Source organism: Halyomorpha halys, unplaced genomic scaffold (genome assembly GCF_000696795.3).
Source record: "Halyomorpha halys isolate HHAL.00 unplaced genomic scaffold, Hhal_1.1 Scaffold999.1, whole genome shotgun sequence".
NCBI classification, from domain to species: domain Eukaryota; kingdom Metazoa; phylum Arthropoda; class Insecta; order Hemiptera; family Pentatomidae; genus Halyomorpha; species Halyomorpha halys.
In genome coordinates, this window is record NW_027106312.1 from 649,321 (window position 1) to 669,926 (window position 20,606).

The window sequence follows — 20,606 nt, forward strand, 5'->3', positions numbered from 1 at the left end:
TATAACAGTCAGGCAGTCCACTGACTGTCAATTTTTTATTTGACGGGTGCAGCTATAAATAAAAAGATAAAAAAAAAGTATCACAATTTTGTAATAAAAAGTTTTGGTTATTGTTATTAATTTACAGCTCAAGAGAACCTTATTACAAGAGTCTAAGTATTATAATTTAGTTCTTCTAACGTATAATAAATATTTAGAAATATTAGAAGAAGTAAGTAAACGTATATATTATAAAATATTTATAAGTCAGAAGAAGTAATAGCAACTGCTGCCGAAAATTGTGGTGTATCATCAGCTAACCTTTATTAAGTTAGGGAGAAAGGAGTAAATTTGCAGGGACAGAAATTTTCCCGCTTGAAGGGTGGTTAATTTCGTAACCTACCCTAAGTTGTCCATAGTCCGAACATTAGTACACTCTCATCTCAAAAAAATGGACTTCAGCCATTTTGAGGGAGCTGAAACAATTACCTGTGATTCAATAGTGTCTCACAATTTTATATAGATATATTGCAAAAAAAAAAATATATATATACATGGTCATTGGTTTATTTTTATGTTTCAATAATCTGGAAGTCAACTTTGCTTTTTATTAAATGTAGTGGGGGCAAAACATTTTCATTGCATTTACATTTTCTTCCTGAGACAAAATCAAAAGAACCCACTCTTGATGAACATTTCGGGCATTTGACTTTGCCTTTCTTCCATCCTGCCTGTAATAATAATTTTTTTTTTCAACGATTTTATAATAAACAAAATAAAAAATTGAAAGTACATTTCATGGATTACTGAATGTGAAAACCATACCTCATCAACACTTGAAAGGATCCATTCAGGGAAAGCAGTTTCTTCTATATATAATGAACTAATCACATCCTCACAGTCACTAAGGTTAGGATATGTTATTGAACCTGCATTCAAAACTAGATTGTGACCAGATAAAATAGGAGATATTGAACTGTCAAGTAATTGTTGTCTACACTGTCTGCATTTTAACACTATTTGACTCATGATCAATTCTGTTGGTTAATAAACGATTTTTTTTTATTCTTGCTCGGAGTATTAATTAATAACAGTAATTGTTACTGTTTAAGGTAGGATCAACTAGCTCTGAGAAAGCTTAATCCTAATTTCAGTTTCAAATTTTTCATAACCTCTTCGTGAACAAACACCAATAACCTAGAATAACCTTCCATTTTTTTGTTGGCACAAATGAACGATGAGGTATAAAGTATGTTGTTTGAATTCCATATTCAGAGTGCCAGCCCTGATGCCGTATGGGAGAAACAATCTTTTGATACTTTCTTTTTTTAGTGGAAAACTCATAAATGTAGATATATTAAAATAAAATAATGAAGATTTTAATTTTATGGAATATTATAATATTTTCTTAGTTTTTTGATTGAATTAACAACTACTTGTTAAGTAGCAATATTTCATATCGGACCATTCATTTAAAGTTTTTTTGACGTGACAACGTCTTATAAATCATTTTGCGGGATGCCATGTTAGAAAAAGTGTCCCGTAACGGAAGTAGATTGTGGGGGAGGTAATTAGTAGTGTAGTAGTGGGGGTAAGAGGATTATAGATGCTGAGAGTCATGCAGGCAAAAGTGTCCCGTAACGGAGAAGGTAGTGGTGGGGATGGGTAAGAGTGAGGTGGTGGGGGTAAGAGGATTATAGAGTATACGTTGTCACGGAAATATGTCGCCTCGGCATATGAGGCCTACACGGGCACGGTTTTTTTTTTTATCGTATCAAAGCAATTGTTTTTAAAATAAGACTCTCCGTTACGTTTTTTCTATTAAAACTTTCTAATAACTGGTTATGGATTTATTGTGCCAGAAAGGAAACACAAATTACCATTATCAACAGTATATTCATTAGTCGGAAGTTCCATTTTACGCAAAAGATTTGAAAGAAACAATCCGAATAAGTGATATGACAAAGCTTAAGCTATCCCAACAGTTGAAGCCTTGCTACTCGTACTTTCACATGGTAAGAAGGCTTAAAACCCACTGGAAGCTGCCAAAAATAAAAATTTTATTACTGAAAGTTTGAATCTGAGAATCGTTTTTTTTACAAAGAAAGAGTGGATCATAGTATTAATATTTTTCTTTGAGAAACTGGATATTATTTTAAGATATTTATGTTTTCTAAGAACTCTCTATTAATAAATATTGATAGAACAATTCAATCTATGCCCTATTTCTGATACGTAAGGTCTCAATAAATATCGGTCGACTTATGTCTGTTTTCGGGAACACTCAGCATTCCATGTTAATTTGGCAGCTAAGTGATTAACAGTGATATGGAGGTGGAAATGAAAATTATTAATGCGCGAAAATTAGAGTTTGAAGTTTAAGCGCCTGCTTACCCTCGTTCGACAAATAGATATTAAAAATCAAATATACTTTAAATGGCCTATACGAGATAAAAAAAAAAAAATCTAATATTTCAAAAGAACGATTGCTGTGTGGTAATGAGAATTACAAATATATTCGTCTCTAAATTACCCTGTTGCGTTGAAAGATGAATAGTTACGGTTGGTAGGCAGTAAAAAAATGGTTTTGCCCTTATGGAGGTTCACAAATATAAAATATCAATAGATGTGCGGTAATGAGAAATTTTCCAGTAACAAACTTGAATAAATTATTGATTTTCTAGCTGCGTTTAAAATAATTATGGATTCATTTCTGAAAGCACCATTTCCCGCTTAAAGAACATCCCAAGTTCAAAGGGGAGAAAATTTAACTAAAAAAATAATTTCGTTACAAGTGGTAATGATAATTAAGGGCTTTGATAAAAAAACAATTAAATTTTATCGAATGTTTTAAATGATGTTTATTTATTGAAGATTATAAATAGAGATGGGAAGAACACAGCTGAAACAAAAAATTACTGATAAGACACCCTTCATGATGAAATTCTGCAGAATCACTACAATTGAGGTTTTTTTTAGAACCAGCCGTGGTGTCCTGTTTTCATTCGAGTGGTGCGGGTGTCTTCTTTTTCCTTGTGGATATCAAAGAAAATATTTTATCTGAATGGAATATGGTCCGGGTGCGGTAAAAAAAAACTCAAATAGTAGATAATTATACTATTTTAAAATAGTATAATTATCTACTAATTATCTAATAAAATAGTATAATAATCTACTATTTGAGTTTTTTTTTACCGCACCCGGACCATATTCCATTCATCTATACACACGGTCAATCAATAATCTTCCAAAATATTTTATCTGTAATATTACACATTATTGATACAATATTGATACTATTTTCATATATATAAAATCAAATTGGTGTGGCGTTTGGAATTGACAAACTGTTTCTTTACATCCTGGATCCGCACATTTTCTTCCAACTCAAAAGGTTAAAGATTTCGAGTGCCAAGAGCCTCGTGACTCTGTTCTACGCTTTGTCGGCGTTGTACTTCTGAATGCTGGGGTAATTTGGAGTTCAGATTTTCAGATATTGTAGGAACAGTACCTCTTAATTGGCTGCCTATTGAGAGTTGGGCTGGAGAGTATCCATTTTCCAAGATGGAACTCCGGCATGCAAAAATGTTCATGCTTCCGCTTATGAATGTTTAGGACTTCTGGTTTGAAGTCTGAGTCCATAGATCTTTGAATATATGTCAAATTTGTTGTGATCCTGGAAGGGTTTGAGCACCACAGTCTGCCATAATGATTTCAGGAATTTCATGACGAGTCATTATGACGGACACCTAATGATGGTATTCATTCCAAGATTGCATAGTTCTTTTACTTCTGTATATCGGGAATAACTATCAATCATAAGAATCTGTAGCTGGTATATAAACTGTTCCAAAGCTAGTGGGATTATAAAAAATTGACAGTCCACGGTACTATTTATAGAATACATCAAATAGAAAATTAAATATATTTTTGTCAGAGGTTCCATTATTCAAGCACATTAGCAATATATCTGTGCAATTTAAATGGTGAGGTATACTGACCCTCTTACTTGGCCGAAATTCTTCTTTCTTCCGGGAACACAAGGTTAATTGACTTAAGCATATTATTATTTTTTTATTTTCTTACTTTCTTTGTATATTTATTTTAAAGTTCGGTCACTTTTTACAATGTATCTTGTTTTCATCCAGCCCTAACGATGCCCTACAAAACGTTGGCCAATATTAAGTAGTTTTTCTACTATTTTGTACCTTTATTGTCATCCACCCATACTATCTTCCTAAATAATTATAGGTTACAGTTTTTTCGCTAAAAACAGGCCATAAAAAAATTATTTTGTACTGTGTTGGCCTGATGTTTCTGAATAACAGAATAAAAAAAATATTTCATACTACATTTTGAGCAATTAGATATTTGCGGTATGTAAACTTATATTTTAAAACATCTATGTTATTCCTACCTCTTTATTCTTTGTTAGTTATCAAGACTGAAAACGACTGATAACCTTTGAAGTGCCACTGGAAGGTTATTGTCGGTTTTGAGTATGTTTTTGCTAATTTTTTAAGTCATTATGCCCGCTATGGATTTACTTGAAGTTTTTCGAAGAAGTGAAGATTTAACTGAGTTAATTCCTGTTGCAGTGGCTGGTAGGATGTTAATTACTATGAGAATATATTCTATAACCTTATTAAATGGTTTATTTTAATTTTACAGTTTATTGCCCTGATATCACTCTTTTTTAATTTTTAGAGATTGAATCAAGTGATCTGACCATTCTTAAATTGGTACAGATTTTGGGGCCATGGTTAACAAATATTGATAAAATCCAGAGGAAGCAGGGAACATCACTCCTTGCTGGTGTACTTAAGTTGATTTCGAACAGATTGCTCCCAGAAAAAGAATGTTTATTTATGGTTACATTTTTTTGTGATCGATTAAAAGATCATTTTACTATTGTTCCTCATGCTTTGGAAGGGTTAGCTGCACTTGTAAGTAGTTGGTCTCATTTTACTTTTTGAATTAGATCATCTAATGTGTATAATTCTATAAATGCATTTCATGTATTGGTGAAAGTTGTGAAGTTCTACTCCAACACGGTAGGTGGGCACTAGATTATAGGACTTCAATGTTGGTGGAATCCTATAAATAACATGTTGACAATCATGTTTGTGGGTTTGATCTCATTTGTACTCAGTGCTTTGGTTGCCCTTGAGGAGTAATTCATTTTTAGTATCTAATGAGCTATTAACAATAATGCTAATATATTATCTTAATGAGTGGGTAGAGATCATTGATAATGTCAAAATTTTAGTAACAATTATTATCAGAAACTGTAACATGTTATCATTAGCATCGCTAGTTCTCATACATCATTAAAGCACTTGGAATATATGGAATTTTTGTTTTTCTAAATGTTGATTTTGATTTATTAGTTTTTGTTTTTGTATTTTATTAGTCGTCTTTGATGTTTTGACTTTTTAATTTTTTCCTCAATTTGATTTCTTTCATTTTAATTGGATTCCTAAATTTGTATTTATACAGACCATCCCTCCATCAAAGGGGAGGTCTTCCTCTGTGTCTTGTTCCATGAAGTACCTCCGTCATTATTTTCCTTGGCAGATCATTCTCAGCCAACCGAGCAACATGCCTGGCCCACCTCAATCTACCGAGCCTTACAAACTGGACATCTGGTTCCTTAAATAAATCTTTGAGCTCCTGGTTTGTTCGATGTCTCCATATCTGGTCAACCTTGACAGCTCCAAATATTTTGCGGAGAATTTTCCTCTCCAAGACCATTAAGTTTTGCCCACCAGCCTGGGAGATAGTCCGTGTTTCTGAGCCATACAGAAGAATTGGTTGAATAATTGTTTTATGCAAATAAACCGTGGTGTCCTTAGACGAGGCACGGCTAATAAAATAGGGACTGAAACTATAATAATTGCGGTTGGCACATAGAACTCTTTGTTTAATTTTGGAGTCCACAACATTGTCTTGGGTTATGAGCGATCCAAGATACACAAACTCGTGGACTTTTCTAAAAGTATATTCTCTGATCCTAATTTCTTCACCGGGCCTGTGGATTTCTTCTTTGACCATGTATTTAGTCTTTACTGCATTCACTTTAAGCCCGATTTTTCTCGCTAATTATTTTCGCTAATTTCATAAATCCATCAGAGACAGCTTGGAAAGAGCATCCAACAATGTTAATGTCATCAGTGTAAGTAAGAAGCTGTATTGTTCTGCTGAATATGGTTCCACTCACTTGAATTCTAGATTCTATAATGGCCTTTTCCTGAGCTGAAGAGAGGAGGCAGGCCAATACATCCCTCTGCCTTTGTCCTCTTCCTAGACAAATTCATCAGATCTTGCTCTCCCAATCTGCTACCATGCATCTCACCTCCCTCGTGGTTAGTTTTACCATTCTATTGAATTTCTCAGTGATGTTGAATTCTCTCATTGCCTTGTACAACTGTTCCCTATGAATGCTGACATATGCTGCTTTGAGGTCAACAAATAGGTGGTGCGTTTTAATCCCATATTCACATTCTTTCCCAAGCATGATGCGTATGCTGTATATTTGGTCAGTTGTTGATCGTCCTTACTGAAAACCAAGAGAGTAAGGAGATACCTCTATAATTGTCACAGACCATCCGATTAACATTTTTATGGATTGGACAGATTATGGACTTATTCCAAGCTTGTGCATTACTTTACCTGTCCAAATCTGAATGACAATGTTCTGAAGAATTTACACTAGCTCACTTCCTCCAGATTTAAGTAGTTTTGCCGGCTATTCGTAAGCGCCCAATGCCTTATGTTTTTAACACTGGCTATTGAATCCAAAGTCTCTTCTTCATCAGGTGGTTCCATACATTGATCACTAGGGTTATCTTCATGGAGATTCTCCTCATCATCCTCCATGAGATCTTTGTTGAGAAGTTAGGAGAAATATCTTTTCCACTCTGTGAGTATATCCACCATGTCCGTAAGCAGCCTTCCGTCCTCATTCAGGCAGTTAGTGGATTTTGTTTCAAAAGGTTTTCTATTCCTATTGACTGCTCTGAAGAACTCTCTATTCTGTTTATGTCCCTAAGGAGTTCAGTCCTTTCCAATTCCTTTTTCTCCCACTGTCTTATCTTATACTGGTGGAGATGTTTTTCCTTTTGCCGCTTTTGCCTGTATACTTCAACATTCCTCCTCGTCTCTCGCTGTTTGGTATGCTTCATTCTTCGTGCTTGTTGCCTTCTTACATTCCTCGTCAAACCATGGGAATCTCGAGTCCTTCTTTGGTGGTCTAAGCACTTTAGTAGCTGTGTCTGATATAGCCTCTGAGTGGAGTCTTCACCGCATCAACTTCTTGAATATTCCTATCTAGCTCTGATTCATATCGATTTGAGAACTATTGGATCCTTAAGCTTCTTGATGTATCGCTTAGGCTTCTGTGCTGGTGCACTTGTTTTCCCAAGCGCTATTCACGCATGGACATGTGCGATACTTCGAAAATGATCGCAGTCCACATTTGCTTCTCTGAATACCCTCACATAGCAGAGATTGGAAATATGCCTACTGCCAATGAGTATATGATCGATCTGATTTAATGTAGACCTGTCAGGTGTTTTCCATGTTCCATTGTGGATTCTGTTATGGGGGAAGAGAATCTACAAAGGTTACAATCTTCATATCATATTGTGGGCAGGCATCAACAGTTCTCTTCAATAGTTCGTAGAAGGCTTCTTTTTCTCCATCTTCCGAGGCTTCTGTGGGGGCATGTACTCTTAGAATGGAATAATTGTAAAATTTTCCTTAAATCCTAATTAAGCATATTTTAGGACTTACAGCTCTAAACCCTATTACCTGTTGTCGGTTTCTTCCCTTGATAATGAATCCTGTACCATATTCGTGGGATCTTTCGCTGCAGCTGTAGTAAATAGTGTGATGTTTTCTCTCAATAACGCCCTGACCAATCCACTGGATTTCCTGAATAGCAGTTATGTCTATATCGTATTTTTCAATGTGTGCTAAGAGCAATTTTAGTGCTCCGGGTCTGTAGGGAGACAGGACATTCCAATATCCTAGATTAAATTTGAGCCTGGGGTTGCCAGGTTGTTTCCTTTGTTAACTATTTGATTCCGAGGCTGTATTAGGTTTCTTGATATATTTAATTTTCTGGTCGTAGGGCTATCAACCCAGTCTACGTACAACACTCTTCTTGCATGTACTTAATAATGTTTTGCAATTCACCATCAACAGTAGGTTGCCACTTCTTTAGTCCTTGAGAATCTTTCATTTTGTTTCCAGAAGCGTTTTTCATCTAACCAGTAGTTGTTACATATCTGTTGTGAATTTTAATTTCTCCTAGAAATCTGATTTGAATACTTGTGTTTCCCTTTTATTTAAGATTTCTTGTAAGAGTGGTGCATTTTTTTTTCTGCAGTAGCATACTTATGTTTTCATTCTTATATAGAGGTAGCAATTTCGTGATTCAAATAGTATCAAGCTTTTAGACTCTTGTCTCTCAAAGGATTTAGTTGGCTTGAAAACCTTTCCTTCATAATTAAGGAAATACAGTTTTATACATGCACAGAATACATGATTTAATTGTCTGATAATCATCCATTGAAAACGATAAGTTCTTAAATCTAAGAAGTTAGGGATAACGTTCTTTATCACAGTAATTCTTTATTGCACTTCAGTCTTATAGTTCAAGTTCTATTGTTTCCTATTAAGCACTAACTAACAGCTACATAGTTCTCTATTTGTTTGCACTTGATTATTGCATATGTTTAGCTTGAGTGTTCTTTTTGCATTACTTGTCAAATAAGATGTTTCCTTGTTTTTAAGGCAAATAGATTCTTTTAGCTTATAATTTAGTCTTGATTAGGTCAGAAAAAGTCTTGCTAAATGATTCTCTTCTCCAGCTCTATTTTAGACTATTGAAGGAATAAGAGTGTTGATCAGTACTATAATAGTCCATTTACTACAGCTTAATCTGAATTTCTAACTGGATGGTGTGTTTTTTAATTCTTTCTTGAAATTATCTTTATTACTTTCATGGTTTTATATTTTATTATTTTTAATATTTTAATATTTGTTATATAGAGGAATTTTTCGATCAAATGAAATAAAAATTGTTAAATGGAAGGGAAAGAAAAAAAGGAATAAATTTAAAAACTTGTATTTAGTGTGTAGATTAGTATTAATTGTAAAAGAAAACTGTGGGAAAAAAAAGAAGAAAAAAAACGTTTTCTTTCTATTTTGTTATATCATGTAAAGGTGTAGAGTTTATATATGTCCAATCATGGATTGATCAGTATGCTGTGTAATGTAGCAGCCCGATGTATTTGGGCAGCATGAATGAATATTGATATTTGTATTGCTAATTTTTTTTCTAGATATTTATGTTGGCATCAAAACTCCTTATTTTGATGGAGGTTAACAACTAATATACCTACTGTTTTTTTGTTTTTTTTTTCAACTAAAAGTGTCTTACAGAATTTATAAACTATGTTAACATAAATATGAATAGTTGTATTCCACTCAGCATAGTCATACATGTTGATTTGTATTTGAAAAATAATTAATTGTTTCCTTTATATTTTATTTCTAAATCATGTTTTTTATTTACTCAAAGTTTTATTTTTAGAGTGCAATGGATAATTACTGTGATGAATCATCTGTTGAAATAATTAAAGCATTCCAGGAGAACATAACTTGTCAAACTTTGACTCAACCTCAAAGACAAAACTTTTATTTGATATTGTACAATTTGTTAAATAAAAGTTCAAAAAAGAGTAAGTCATTTTCACATACTTGACTGTTTATTTATATATTATTTTTTAAAAATCTGATTCATATAATTTTTCAACATGGCTGTTAAACATAATACGTTCATGCCTATGTAGTTTTGCTTTCATTTACTTAGTCTATAAAATGTCATTTATTGAATACAATTCATTTTTTAATTATTGATCGAAAAACAATGTTTTTATCTTGTATTCTGTTCACCATATGAATCATCTATTTCTAAAAACCTTCTAAAGTCAGTTCAAATTAAGTGATTTGAGTGGCTTTTGAAAATAAATGACTCATATGTTGGATTGATGTGGGTTATTCTTCCATTTAAGATTCCGCCAGTTAGGCTCATTCAAGAGATAAATGAACTCCCAATGGATCCATTTCAGTTGAGGTCTATAATTTAATTCACATAAATACAAATTATTTTAGGGGGTCAGGTTATAACCAACAACATATCATTTAAACGACAAGATAATTGTAGTTATTGTATACCTTTTTATGTTGTATGAGATAAAGCTTTTTTAATTTATTCTTCACACATTACTTATTGTGATATTTTATGTTTTAGTTTCAACTGATTTTCCTAGTGATTACATGTACTCACTTATCTCAGGAATGGATTCGGAATCTGATCCACGGAACTTGCTTTTCCTTTTTTCTTTTTTGCCTAAAGCTTTTACAGAAATACCTCTGAAGCATTTAACTGAAGAAGCATTTGCTGTTCTTGAGTGTTACTTTCCTGTTGATTTTACACCGGTAAATAATAACTGTTCCTTAAACTTTATTATTTCCTTAATAATGCCTTTTACTTGTTAACTGGAAACATTGTTTCGTGAAAATGACCAGGCAATATTCTGTATTTTTCAGCTATATTTCAGGATTTTCTTCTGATAATATTAAATGCATTATTTACTATTATTTGTTGTTTTATGTACTTAATAACTTTAATGGTTGAATCTCTTTAATCTGACACGTATGGAACCAGGATATGTTGAATTATGGAGATTTGTCTGATTAATGGCAGTTAATTAAAAACATGAAACTATAGGAAGGGACCTAATCAGGGTCATTAGATCATCTTGTTGGAATGAGTAAGAACTGATCTGGACTAAATTTCTAGCTTAACCAACAATTATGTATCTGGCTTTAGAGGTTTTGAGAGCTTATTCTAATTTACTGACAATACCCCTGAAGGCAGGGAAGGCTTTTTTTTCTAAAGCTTTTCTCCTCCCAACAACATCCAGGTCATCACCCTAGATGTACATTTGTACAATTTGGTTAAAGGTGTCATACATGTCTTCATCAATGGATTTAGATAATTACATTGTTGAATACCATGGCCCTCTGGCTCTCTATAAATCCTTCAGATATACTCTTTTAACAACACTTCACACACTTATTATTACTCATTGTAAGTTTTTCCAGGTGGATAAGCTTAAGAAGTATAAGTTCTTTTATTACCTTATACCAAGGCTTAAGTTGGATGCTGTCGTAAGCTGACCTAAAGTCAACAAATAAATGGTTTCAATTGTTTTTTAGGTGAATATCTGATATTGTAGACTTACCTTAGCAGAAGTCACATTGGTATTTCCTCAGTACACTTTCAACTAGGCAGCTATATATGTATATATATAAGCAGTTAGTCCAATATATTTGAGAAAATCTTACAGGCACATGGTTGAAGAGAGATGTTCTGATAATTGTTCAACTCAAGATCTCTCTTCTTGTGAATAAGACACAAAACCTTCCTTATTAGATTAAGCTTCTGTCTTAAAAGCTTCTGGAAAATAAGTTACTTCCTAGCCAGCTGAAACTGAATTTTGAGGTTTCATTTTTGGCTTCACAGGTTTGATGTCAATGAAATTGTCATTGAAGAAATATGCTGCTGGCCAATTTTGAGGTGTGAGAAGGGGTCCTTTAGTAAAATCTCGCCCTGGGAGTTTGCAATCCATGTGACAGGTTTATGCATATGTACGTAAACATATCATTTTAGAAACATTAAAAAATAAAGATTTTATATATAACAAAATTTGCATCTGGGAAAGTAAAAATCACACAATGTCAACAGGCCAACATTTAGCTACATACCATCATCACTCTCATTATTTTGATTTTAAAATCATCCATTTTGCCTTTACTAGTCACATAAACCCCTTGATTTTTCACGATTCTTTTTAATGTCATATAATGGAGTACATTCTACCCCTTAAAACTCAGCCAAATCACCAAACGTTTTACTCTTATCCAGATTTTTGATGATTTATTTTTTTTCTATCACAGTTAATGTTTTGTACTTAAAAATTATTCAGACATAATTAAACTTTAAGTTTGAAATTTAAACAGTTTAAAAACTGATATATTAAGGAATTTATTATCATGCAGAATAATAATCATTGTGTAAAAGACAATTAGGGACTCTACAGGATTGTATCTCCCTCCTGAAGATCAACATTTTGCTTCATGAACTTTTCATGTTATGTCGAGCATAGTGTTCGACTACTGGTCAGACTATAGAGATACTTCTATATTTCAATTCATTGTTTGATTAGCTGCTTATCATTATAACTTGAATAACTGCTCATGATTTAGGTTGCAGAGAAAGGAAACATTAGCCGTGAAGACTTGGCTCAGGGATTAGAAGCTTGTCTTGTAGCTAATCCTGCTTTTGCAGAATATTGTATCCCTGTGATTTGTGATAAGATGGAGAGTAGCCTTAAAGTTGCTCAAATGGATTCCCTAAGGCTAATTGTAAGTATTTCATTTTACTGTAATAGAAGCTGTTATTTTTATATCTTGCTAATAATGTTGTCTTATCAGTTAGTTGCTTCACTTGAGACCTTGAAGAATGCTATCTTTGGCTTAATTAATTATTATTGTATTTCTTATTTAGTTACTATTTGCTTTTAAGTTTTTTTTTCATTTTATTGTCTTTATTATATTATCAATCCTGTGACCTTCTTACTTGTAACTGTTTTAGATAAGTGGCTCCAGAAGTTGGAATATTGAACATGTTAATCCTTTTATAAAGAGGTTATGGTACAGTATAAAAGATGTGTTAATCCCTGGTAATGATCAAGAAGTTGCTCTGCTGGCAGGAGAGGCTTTAACATCATTGCTTGGAGCTTTCTCTACAGCTGCTCTCTCTGACGGTTCAACTGAATCCCTTAAATTTTTGCTCGAGAGTATAATTTCAAGTGAGTAATATACTTACTAATATACTAACTGAAAACTCATTCTTCAAATGCAATGTTCTAATTTTTTTCATTCAACCAAAATCAGCCACCATTCCACCTCGCTAATCACCACCTGGGCCCTGTTTCACAAGTATAGAAACAACGTGGTAATTGCACTAATACTTTTTTTTTCATAATAGATATGACTATTAGTGATATTACAGAGGTTTATAAGTACTAAAGTACAAGTTACAATTGTACAAGTCAGTGTAATTGTATTAAGTTAAAGCAACTATTAGTCGTATTAGTTTGTACTTTATTATGAAACAGGGCCCAGGCTGGAACCACTCACGTACTCACCTACTGACATTGCAATGTTCTATACCTTAAGATTTTTAAGATCCCAGTGAATAAATAACTGATTATCCAAATTATTTTAATTTCTTCTCCGTTTTAACTTATTATTCAATTTCTTCTCTGAAGTCTTTGTGATCCTCTAAATCAATAATTATTAATTTTACTACTGTTCCTGTTCATTCAGTACCTAGATTTTTTAAAAATAATAATCATAAATAGTGGTGGCATAAGGGGATTGAGCAGACATTAGGGTAAAACAAGATATTATGAGAGTAATTAATACGTTAGTTCTTAGATAAACAACTCTGATTGACAAAAATGTATACTGCTATACTGTATAAATGTAAATCTGTAATACCATAGCTGTTATTTACTTATCTGGATTAAAATTTTCAAGAGAGGAGGGATTGCTCTCTCTGGTAGACTCTCTCAGTTAAAACTTAACATCTTCTAATTGTTCAAATGATATATACATCTTTCTCCATTCCTGAGATTCTCTCGATATTTATCGGTCATCAATGGATTAGCATTTCTTAAAAAATTAAAAATTCTGATTTAAAGGCTAAAACTTTCTCTCGAGTGTAGTGGTTTCTTCTTTCTTTGTGTACCATTTCTGACTCATCAGAAGTCTATAACTCAATTTTAGTCTTCATCTCTGAATCTCAGGACTTGGAGCTATTGTTCAGAAAGATTTTACATCATAATTTTATCAGCCCCTTTGAGAACGAGATCTCTTAGTTTTGAACAGCTAACTCACCTGAATACTTGTAAATAACTGAATCCATCTTGGACTATAAAATATGATTTTCTGTCCTTTTAGGAATAAATTCACTTAAATGCATGCATAGAGAAAGGGTCTATTCACAAACCCCCCTACTATTTCCAATCTGTGTTTTAAAAAATTGTCCTATTTGTTACTAACAAAATATTAAAAATGAACTGCTAATTGACAACTTCCGATTTTTTAATTACCGTTTCAGTAGTTTTTATTCATTTTTTGGTATAGAATGGCTGATAAAGTAGCAGGTGACTTCGGTCCAAGTTTGGATAACTATCAGAATTGAAATTTGAAAGTGTTTTAACTATTTAAATTATATGGATAAAGACCTAAATGTTCCCTATGTAACCGATCTAGCCCGAACCCGATATTATTCCTTCCATAATAAACTCCCTAACCACCCAAACCCACTAGTTTCTGACTTTGCTTCCTCTTCCATTCCTGGCAATCCTCTGAGGCGCCTGAAAAGAAGATGGCCTCGTGACCTTATATTGTAAACTGTTTTTAGAGTTCTACTACTGGGTAGTTTCTCTACATCCTGTATCATATCATTATGTCATTATGATCAAATTTACTTGTTGTATTTTTTATACAGTTGTAAATATCAATAAATAAATTAAAAAAAAAAAAAAAATTATATGGTTATTCTCAATTTCTAACTCACTTGCCCCAGAGATTGAGGGAATAGATTTGAGTTAAAATATCCACAATTTTTATGATTTGTTCTCTGAATCAAAGTAGTGTGAACAAATTATGAGATAATTTGTTTTGTTTATTGGTTGAAAGAAAACAAAGATTAAAAGAAACAAATAAAGTTAATTGAAGTAAGTTTCAAAAGGCTGTTGAGGAAACATTATTAAAATTAGAACAAAAAATTATTTGTAAAATGTATGCATTGCTAATGATAAGTAATAAGATGTAAAATGAAACTATAACGTAACAATGGAAATTTTTATTTTTTCTGAAGATAAACAATGTTTGTTTATAATAAAGCTAAATGTAATTAGATTTATTATTTAATTAATAATAATTAGTTTTTGTTCGTTTTTTTTATAGCTACCCATGGCTACTTAAGCAACCCAAGTTTATCATTATTCTTCCCAACATTAAGGCTACTCCACAATGTTATAGCTGTTTCTAGCACAACTGCTATTTTCATTCTACCCAAGGTAATTTTTATTATTTTATCCATTAGTTGTTTGTTTATTTGATTTTCTGTTTTTATGCAATCCAACTGGTGCTGGAAAGATGGAGTATTCTGCAGTTAACTAACCATTGTAAAACATTTTTGCTGGTTATTAACCCTTTGTAAAATGTTTCTAAATGATATGGAACAGTAATTTCTTTTGTTGGGTGAGCTGACTGATTTTTACTAAGAAAGTTACAGTACTGGCCCTGACCAGTCCAGGAAACTTAAGGACGAATTCTTCCCATCTGAAAAAAAGAAAAGAAAAATTTGAATCATTATTATTAGGCTTCATTTTGTTCTCATGAAAATGGGAGTTTTGTTTCAGCTTATGTTAGAATGCAATTGAAAATTTACACATTCCAAGAACATTATTGAACATGCCATTTAAACTTTGATCAACCTTTTTTGTTTTTCTAAAAAACAATATTTTGTAGTTTTTCCCCTCTGTCAAATTTTAAAAAATGAATGTAGCAGGTTTTGACTCCACAGGACTCAGATACTATTATACTATACAGTATAATAGTATCTGTATATACTATACAGATACTAGTTTGATTTGTTACAATAAATTTTATTTCCTATATTTTCATACTGTTTTTATTTATTTATTTTTTTTAAATCCCATTAAATGCTGGTTATTACCTTGATTTTTATTTACCTACAACTTAGACTGAAATGTTGGTACACAGTAAAATCTGTACAACTGCTTATAACATGTTTATGTTTATTTAGATTATAGATGTGCTGAGAACATCTTCTATTTTGGAATTCTGTTAAAAATTAAAGTTTATTCAACTTGATTATAGTTGATAATTTGTTGAGTTTTTTATTATTATTTTAAAAAAAAATATTTTAATAGTGTATGATTTTTATTAGATATTACCGCAACTTCTTGCCCTGCTGGAAATTAATTCAGATCAGACTGATGTAATATTAAAGGCTTTATCACCAATTCTTGTTTCATCTGTCAAATTTGAATGCTGGGAAAGTGGTAAGTTATAAATAAAAAATTTATAATGCAATTTTTATTTATTTTGTTAAATCGGTTTCAAATACTGCATATGTTTCAGCCTAGTTCTTCAGTTATAGTTCATGTCTTTAGTTATTGTTTTAAATTAATTGTGACTGTCTTGGGAGTGGCCAACAGAAGTAAAACTCCTGGAAATGAAATAACGTATTTAAATTTTATTAATAAAGATTATGTTTATCCTCTTGTAGTTTAAGACAGAAAATATTTGTTCCAAAATAATTATAGTAATTAGAATAGAACAGCCATTTCTTAAGTCAATTCTAGCTGAAATATTTTTTAAATTGTAGTAGGAGACTGAGATAATAGGAGATCACTCAATCAAACTGGCACTGCCAGAATTATTATTCTCCTGTAAGCTTTTACTCTCCTATTATAATATGAAATATTTTCTGCTAGGATTGACCACAATTGCCCTTACCACCTCTTCTGTTTCATCTTGCGTCACAAAGTCAATTAACTAGAATTATCTTATCTAGGAATAAAATAGATGATAGGACCTTAGAGGGATTGAATAATTACTAAGAAAAAATGTCCTGTGTAATTTTAATTTGTCAAGTTTAAGACGGTCCAAATTAGTGATGTTTAGATTGGACAATTTAATTTTCCAACACTTGCTTGAGTGTAGTAATTTTATTTCTATGAATTGATTTTAATTGTATGTGCATTCACGCTTATTTATTAAATTTTTACCTTCTAATGATTTATTTTGTCACTGATGCTAATTTTCTGCATTTTGAAAATAGATACTTGCCAGGAGCATTTATACAAACTTCTGCCAATTATTTTGAAAAATATTGAAGATGACAAATGCAGAGGGAGTGCGTTTGCTTGTTTGACTGCTATTTTAAATAAAATTCCTAATGATAGAAGATTATCTCTTTACGCGGCTATACCTACCATTATTTGCAGCGAATCATTCCATTCTTGTCGGTAATGTGATAACAATTTTTATAATTTGTTTCTTTTTAAGATGTAATAACTAACTATTTTGAGTATTAGAACTTAAAATAACAGATTAGAATACCTTATTCTAATATTAATACATCTTATGAAAATAATTGATCAATATATCTTACCTTATTATCAAAACCATTGCTTAATATATCTTATCTTACTCGATGATATATTTCAGAATGTATTAATATAAGTAATTTATTAAAATAATTGATATATTTTCTAAGATTAAGGAATCAGTTACTCCCTGACACAATGATGTGTTTTGGATCAGTTAGTTGTGATATTACTTTTCAACTTTAAAATTAAAATTTAAAGCCAAAAGATCTTTAATATAAAAACTAATAATTTTTGGAAATAATGAAAATTGAAACAACGTAATTTATCAATTTTCTTTTAACATAAATGCATGCTGTAATTATGAAAGTGTTAGTTTAAGTTATATATGATAGAGCTTTTTTATTTAAAATGTAGTTGGTTTATTTTATTTAAAAATAATTTTAATGTTGTATTAAATTAATGAATTGTTTTTAATTTATAGTGAAGAATTCAGCAAGTTTATAAGGAAATTATCTGAAGAATACACTCTAGAAGTGGAAAATAATTTAATATGTACCTTCAAAATTTCAGGTATGGTGAAAATTTATTTAGCAAAAATTAATTATTTTTTCTTACATTTCTTGGAGATATTTGTTGGTTTGTTCCAAAATTAGCTACAGTTATAGTGTGGTCAATGGACCTTGGTATTTGAACCATCACAGAAGCTTGTGGTAAGCTCGAGAAGTTTATTAATCAATCTCAAACAGACCAAAACTATTATTTTTTTTTACTCCCTGTGACAAGATTGCCAAGCCTTCTCCCTGTGTTACTCTATTGAATTTAATTCATGATTACAATAATTTGTTAATAGCAACTATTGTTAAACCATCACACATTGATTCTAGTTTATATTAATTAGCCTCTTTTCATTCAAAAACACATTTTTTTTTTCAATAAATTAATGATGCAGTTTTTGATGATATAATATTGTATTCAAAAATCTAACAGATTTTTGGATAGGTAATAAAGGCAGTTATTACGGATTCATTATTTATTGTAATTAATCTTTTGATTTAGAGAATAATACTGGTAGTTATCAAACGGATAACTGCCATTTTAAAATTATTTTTAATCTCAGATAAAATGAGATTACACCTTTCTGAAAGTAGAGCTTGTTGAAGTTCTTGTACATTTGTTTGATAAAAAATAAGTAATAATAAAATAAAAAATAAATAATAAAACAAAAAAAATAAAAAATAAAAATATAAGAATTTGTTCTTTTATTTATTTATTTTTTTAATGGTAATTTTTATTTCTATTACAGATGAGTTTAATGCGAATAAAGTTAAAAATTATTTAGAAGTTCTTACTTGGGCGATCGACTACCCGTTATTAACTGAGGCTGGTGGAAAAGTCTTATTAAGCCATATTATTATGAAAGAACTTGCTTCTTGGAGAAGTGATGTTATTTTTGTTCTCAGGTATAATTAATGTGTATCATTTTTATTTGGATTTTTATTTTGTTTTTTCTAATCTGATATATTAATTATACATTTTTTAAAAATTTAAATTAACAATAGAAATTAAATATTGTATCATAGTCTTATAAATAATGAAATCCTTAATTCAACCATATTAATACAAATTTATATCCGGAGAAGTAGGTACACTACAATTAATACATTATTAAGTTAGTTGGTTGAAATTTGTCAAATTTTATTCGGCTGCCAGAAAGTTATAACTAAACTGTGTAGAGGAAAAAAATTCTAACATATAAGATTTAAAACTCAAAATATAACTTATTGAGAATTCCTATTAGCAATTTTTTTTCTCTTGGTATACATTGCTGAAGTATCAGAGCTTGGTTACCAGAAACTATTTGTTCATATTCTAAAGTTCTTTATTTAGGAGATAGGATGCAGACTCAGAGCATTAGAGGATGCTAGTTCTGAATAACCCTATTTTGTAAAATCATTAAGTTCTCCTCTGCTGAAATAAACTCTCATGTTTCATTTTATAATTTCAGATATTTTCAATAATAGATTATATTAGTGTATATCACTGCATAAATGTAGGGATCAATTATCCTTAAAACTGTATAGGGTTGGTAAATAAGTCCTTTCGGTTTTTTGGGTGAAGGAAAACTAAATATATTTTGTACATAATATTTATTTTAATTTACAAGGTAATGTCGAATGCAATAATTATATTCGATTACCTTACCCCATGAAGTAATATAGCAAAATATGTCAATAAAGTACGAAATTTCTGTCCATCTTCTCAGCTGGATCACAAACACAATACTGATCTAATCATAACAAGTGTCAATAGACGTAACTATTTACATATTACAAATATGATAAACAATCCTCTGTTGGGATTAATAGCATCAGAAAAATGTGACGTATTATAAACAAAACATGAATACAAAAACCGAATGGACTTATTTGCCAACCCTATGGTAGTAAAAACACAAAAAAGCTAATAACAAATAACAATTACTAATAAGTAAGTTTCACTTATTTGTATTTATTACTTCTCCACTGACCACACCTATCTTTAGTATTTTTTCAGAGATTATCTCCTTTTTTTATAAAGAAAGGTCTAAATGATAAATAATTGAATAATGAATCTATGTGTATTTGTACATATTCTTATTACACAAACTAAAAATTATTTTTATTATTATTGTTCTGTACAAAGTTAAATTTTGTAATTTAATTACTACTTTCAATAATTCTTGCTTGATATTGTTTATAGAGAGTATGTTAATAAAACAGATGTTAATGTACTGAGATCCCTCAGTTCAGTGTGTGGCTTTCCAGAAAAATTACTTTGTTTTTACTTTGAACACATTGCTAAAGAAGATGAAATAGAATCAGTTGCTGATATTGTGATGAAAATTGTCCAAACATTAGATATTGGGTAAGTTTTTAATTATTACAGTTATTATACCAATAATTAATATTTTAAAGGAAATAAGAATTCCCAAAAATTTTGAATTTATAAAAATACAAATTATTAATAGAGGTAAAAACATTAGCCAATGTTGTATACATGCTATCTCAATTAGTTGTTAACTCAGTTCAGTTGTTACAAAATCTTTTCCGTTTTTGAAAGAAAACTTTTTCTAATTTTTACATTGCCAAAAGAATGAATGGCATTATTTCCTCCTATCTCTAAATCTGTTTCCAAATTAAATCAAAGCCTAGATTTAGAGTATTTTATTGCCAGAATTCAGGTAATCCAGATTTTATTATTATCTTCAATTGTTATTGAAGTTATAATCTGGAATAAAATTTTAATGCTTGACTATATTTCAACCAACAAAAAAGTTATCTTGATTTCTTTTTA

At 30.9% G+C, this 20,606-nt stretch overlaps 2 protein-coding genes across 6 annotated transcripts in view; one reads left to right on the forward strand and one right to left on the reverse strand.

Moving 5' to 3' along the window:
* Positions 1 to 73: 73 nt before the first annotated feature.
* On the reverse strand, positions 74 to 1,194 carry LOC112210517 (E3 ubiquitin-protein ligase RNF180). Its single transcript, XM_024360117.2, has 3 exons — positions 805 to 1,194; positions 534 to 710; positions 74 to 455 (listed from the first exon to the last, which is right to left on the reverse strand). Exons 1-2 carry the CDS (start codon positions 1,006 to 1,008, stop codon positions 552 to 554), a joined length of 363 nt encoding a protein of 120 aa, XP_024215885.1. The 5' UTR covers positions 1,009 to 1,194; the 3' UTR covers positions 74 to 455; positions 534 to 551.
* A 3,226-nt stretch (positions 1,195 to 4,420) lies between these two features.
* Positions 4,421 to 20,606, forward strand: part of Mms19 (MMS19 nucleotide excision repair protein) — a 30,917-nt gene continuing 14,731 nt past the window's right edge. For 4 of the 5 annotated variants that reach the window (XM_014431730.3, XM_014431731.3, XM_014431733.2 and 1 more), the window contains exons 1-12: positions 4,421 to 4,583; positions 4,687 to 4,925; positions 9,581 to 9,728; positions 10,301 to 10,488; positions 12,322 to 12,480; positions 12,710 to 12,926; positions 15,097 to 15,209; positions 16,106 to 16,220; positions 17,003 to 17,189; positions 17,755 to 17,843; positions 18,577 to 18,733; positions 20,013 to 20,177. In XM_014431730.3, coding sequence (XP_014287216.1) covers positions 4,508 to 4,583; positions 4,687 to 4,925; positions 9,581 to 9,728; positions 10,301 to 10,488; positions 12,322 to 12,480; positions 12,710 to 12,926; positions 15,097 to 15,209; positions 16,106 to 16,220; positions 17,003 to 17,189; positions 17,755 to 17,843; positions 18,577 to 18,733; positions 20,013 to 20,177 — 1,853 coding nt within the window. In that variant the 5' untranslated portion in view covers positions 4,421 to 4,507. The remainder of the gene's footprint in view (positions 4,584 to 4,686; positions 4,926 to 9,580; positions 9,729 to 10,300; positions 10,489 to 12,321; positions 12,481 to 12,709; positions 12,927 to 15,096; positions 15,210 to 16,105; positions 16,221 to 17,002; positions 17,190 to 17,754; positions 17,844 to 18,576; positions 18,734 to 20,012; positions 20,178 to 20,606) is intronic. The other variant, XM_067044650.1, reaches the window with a different exon arrangement.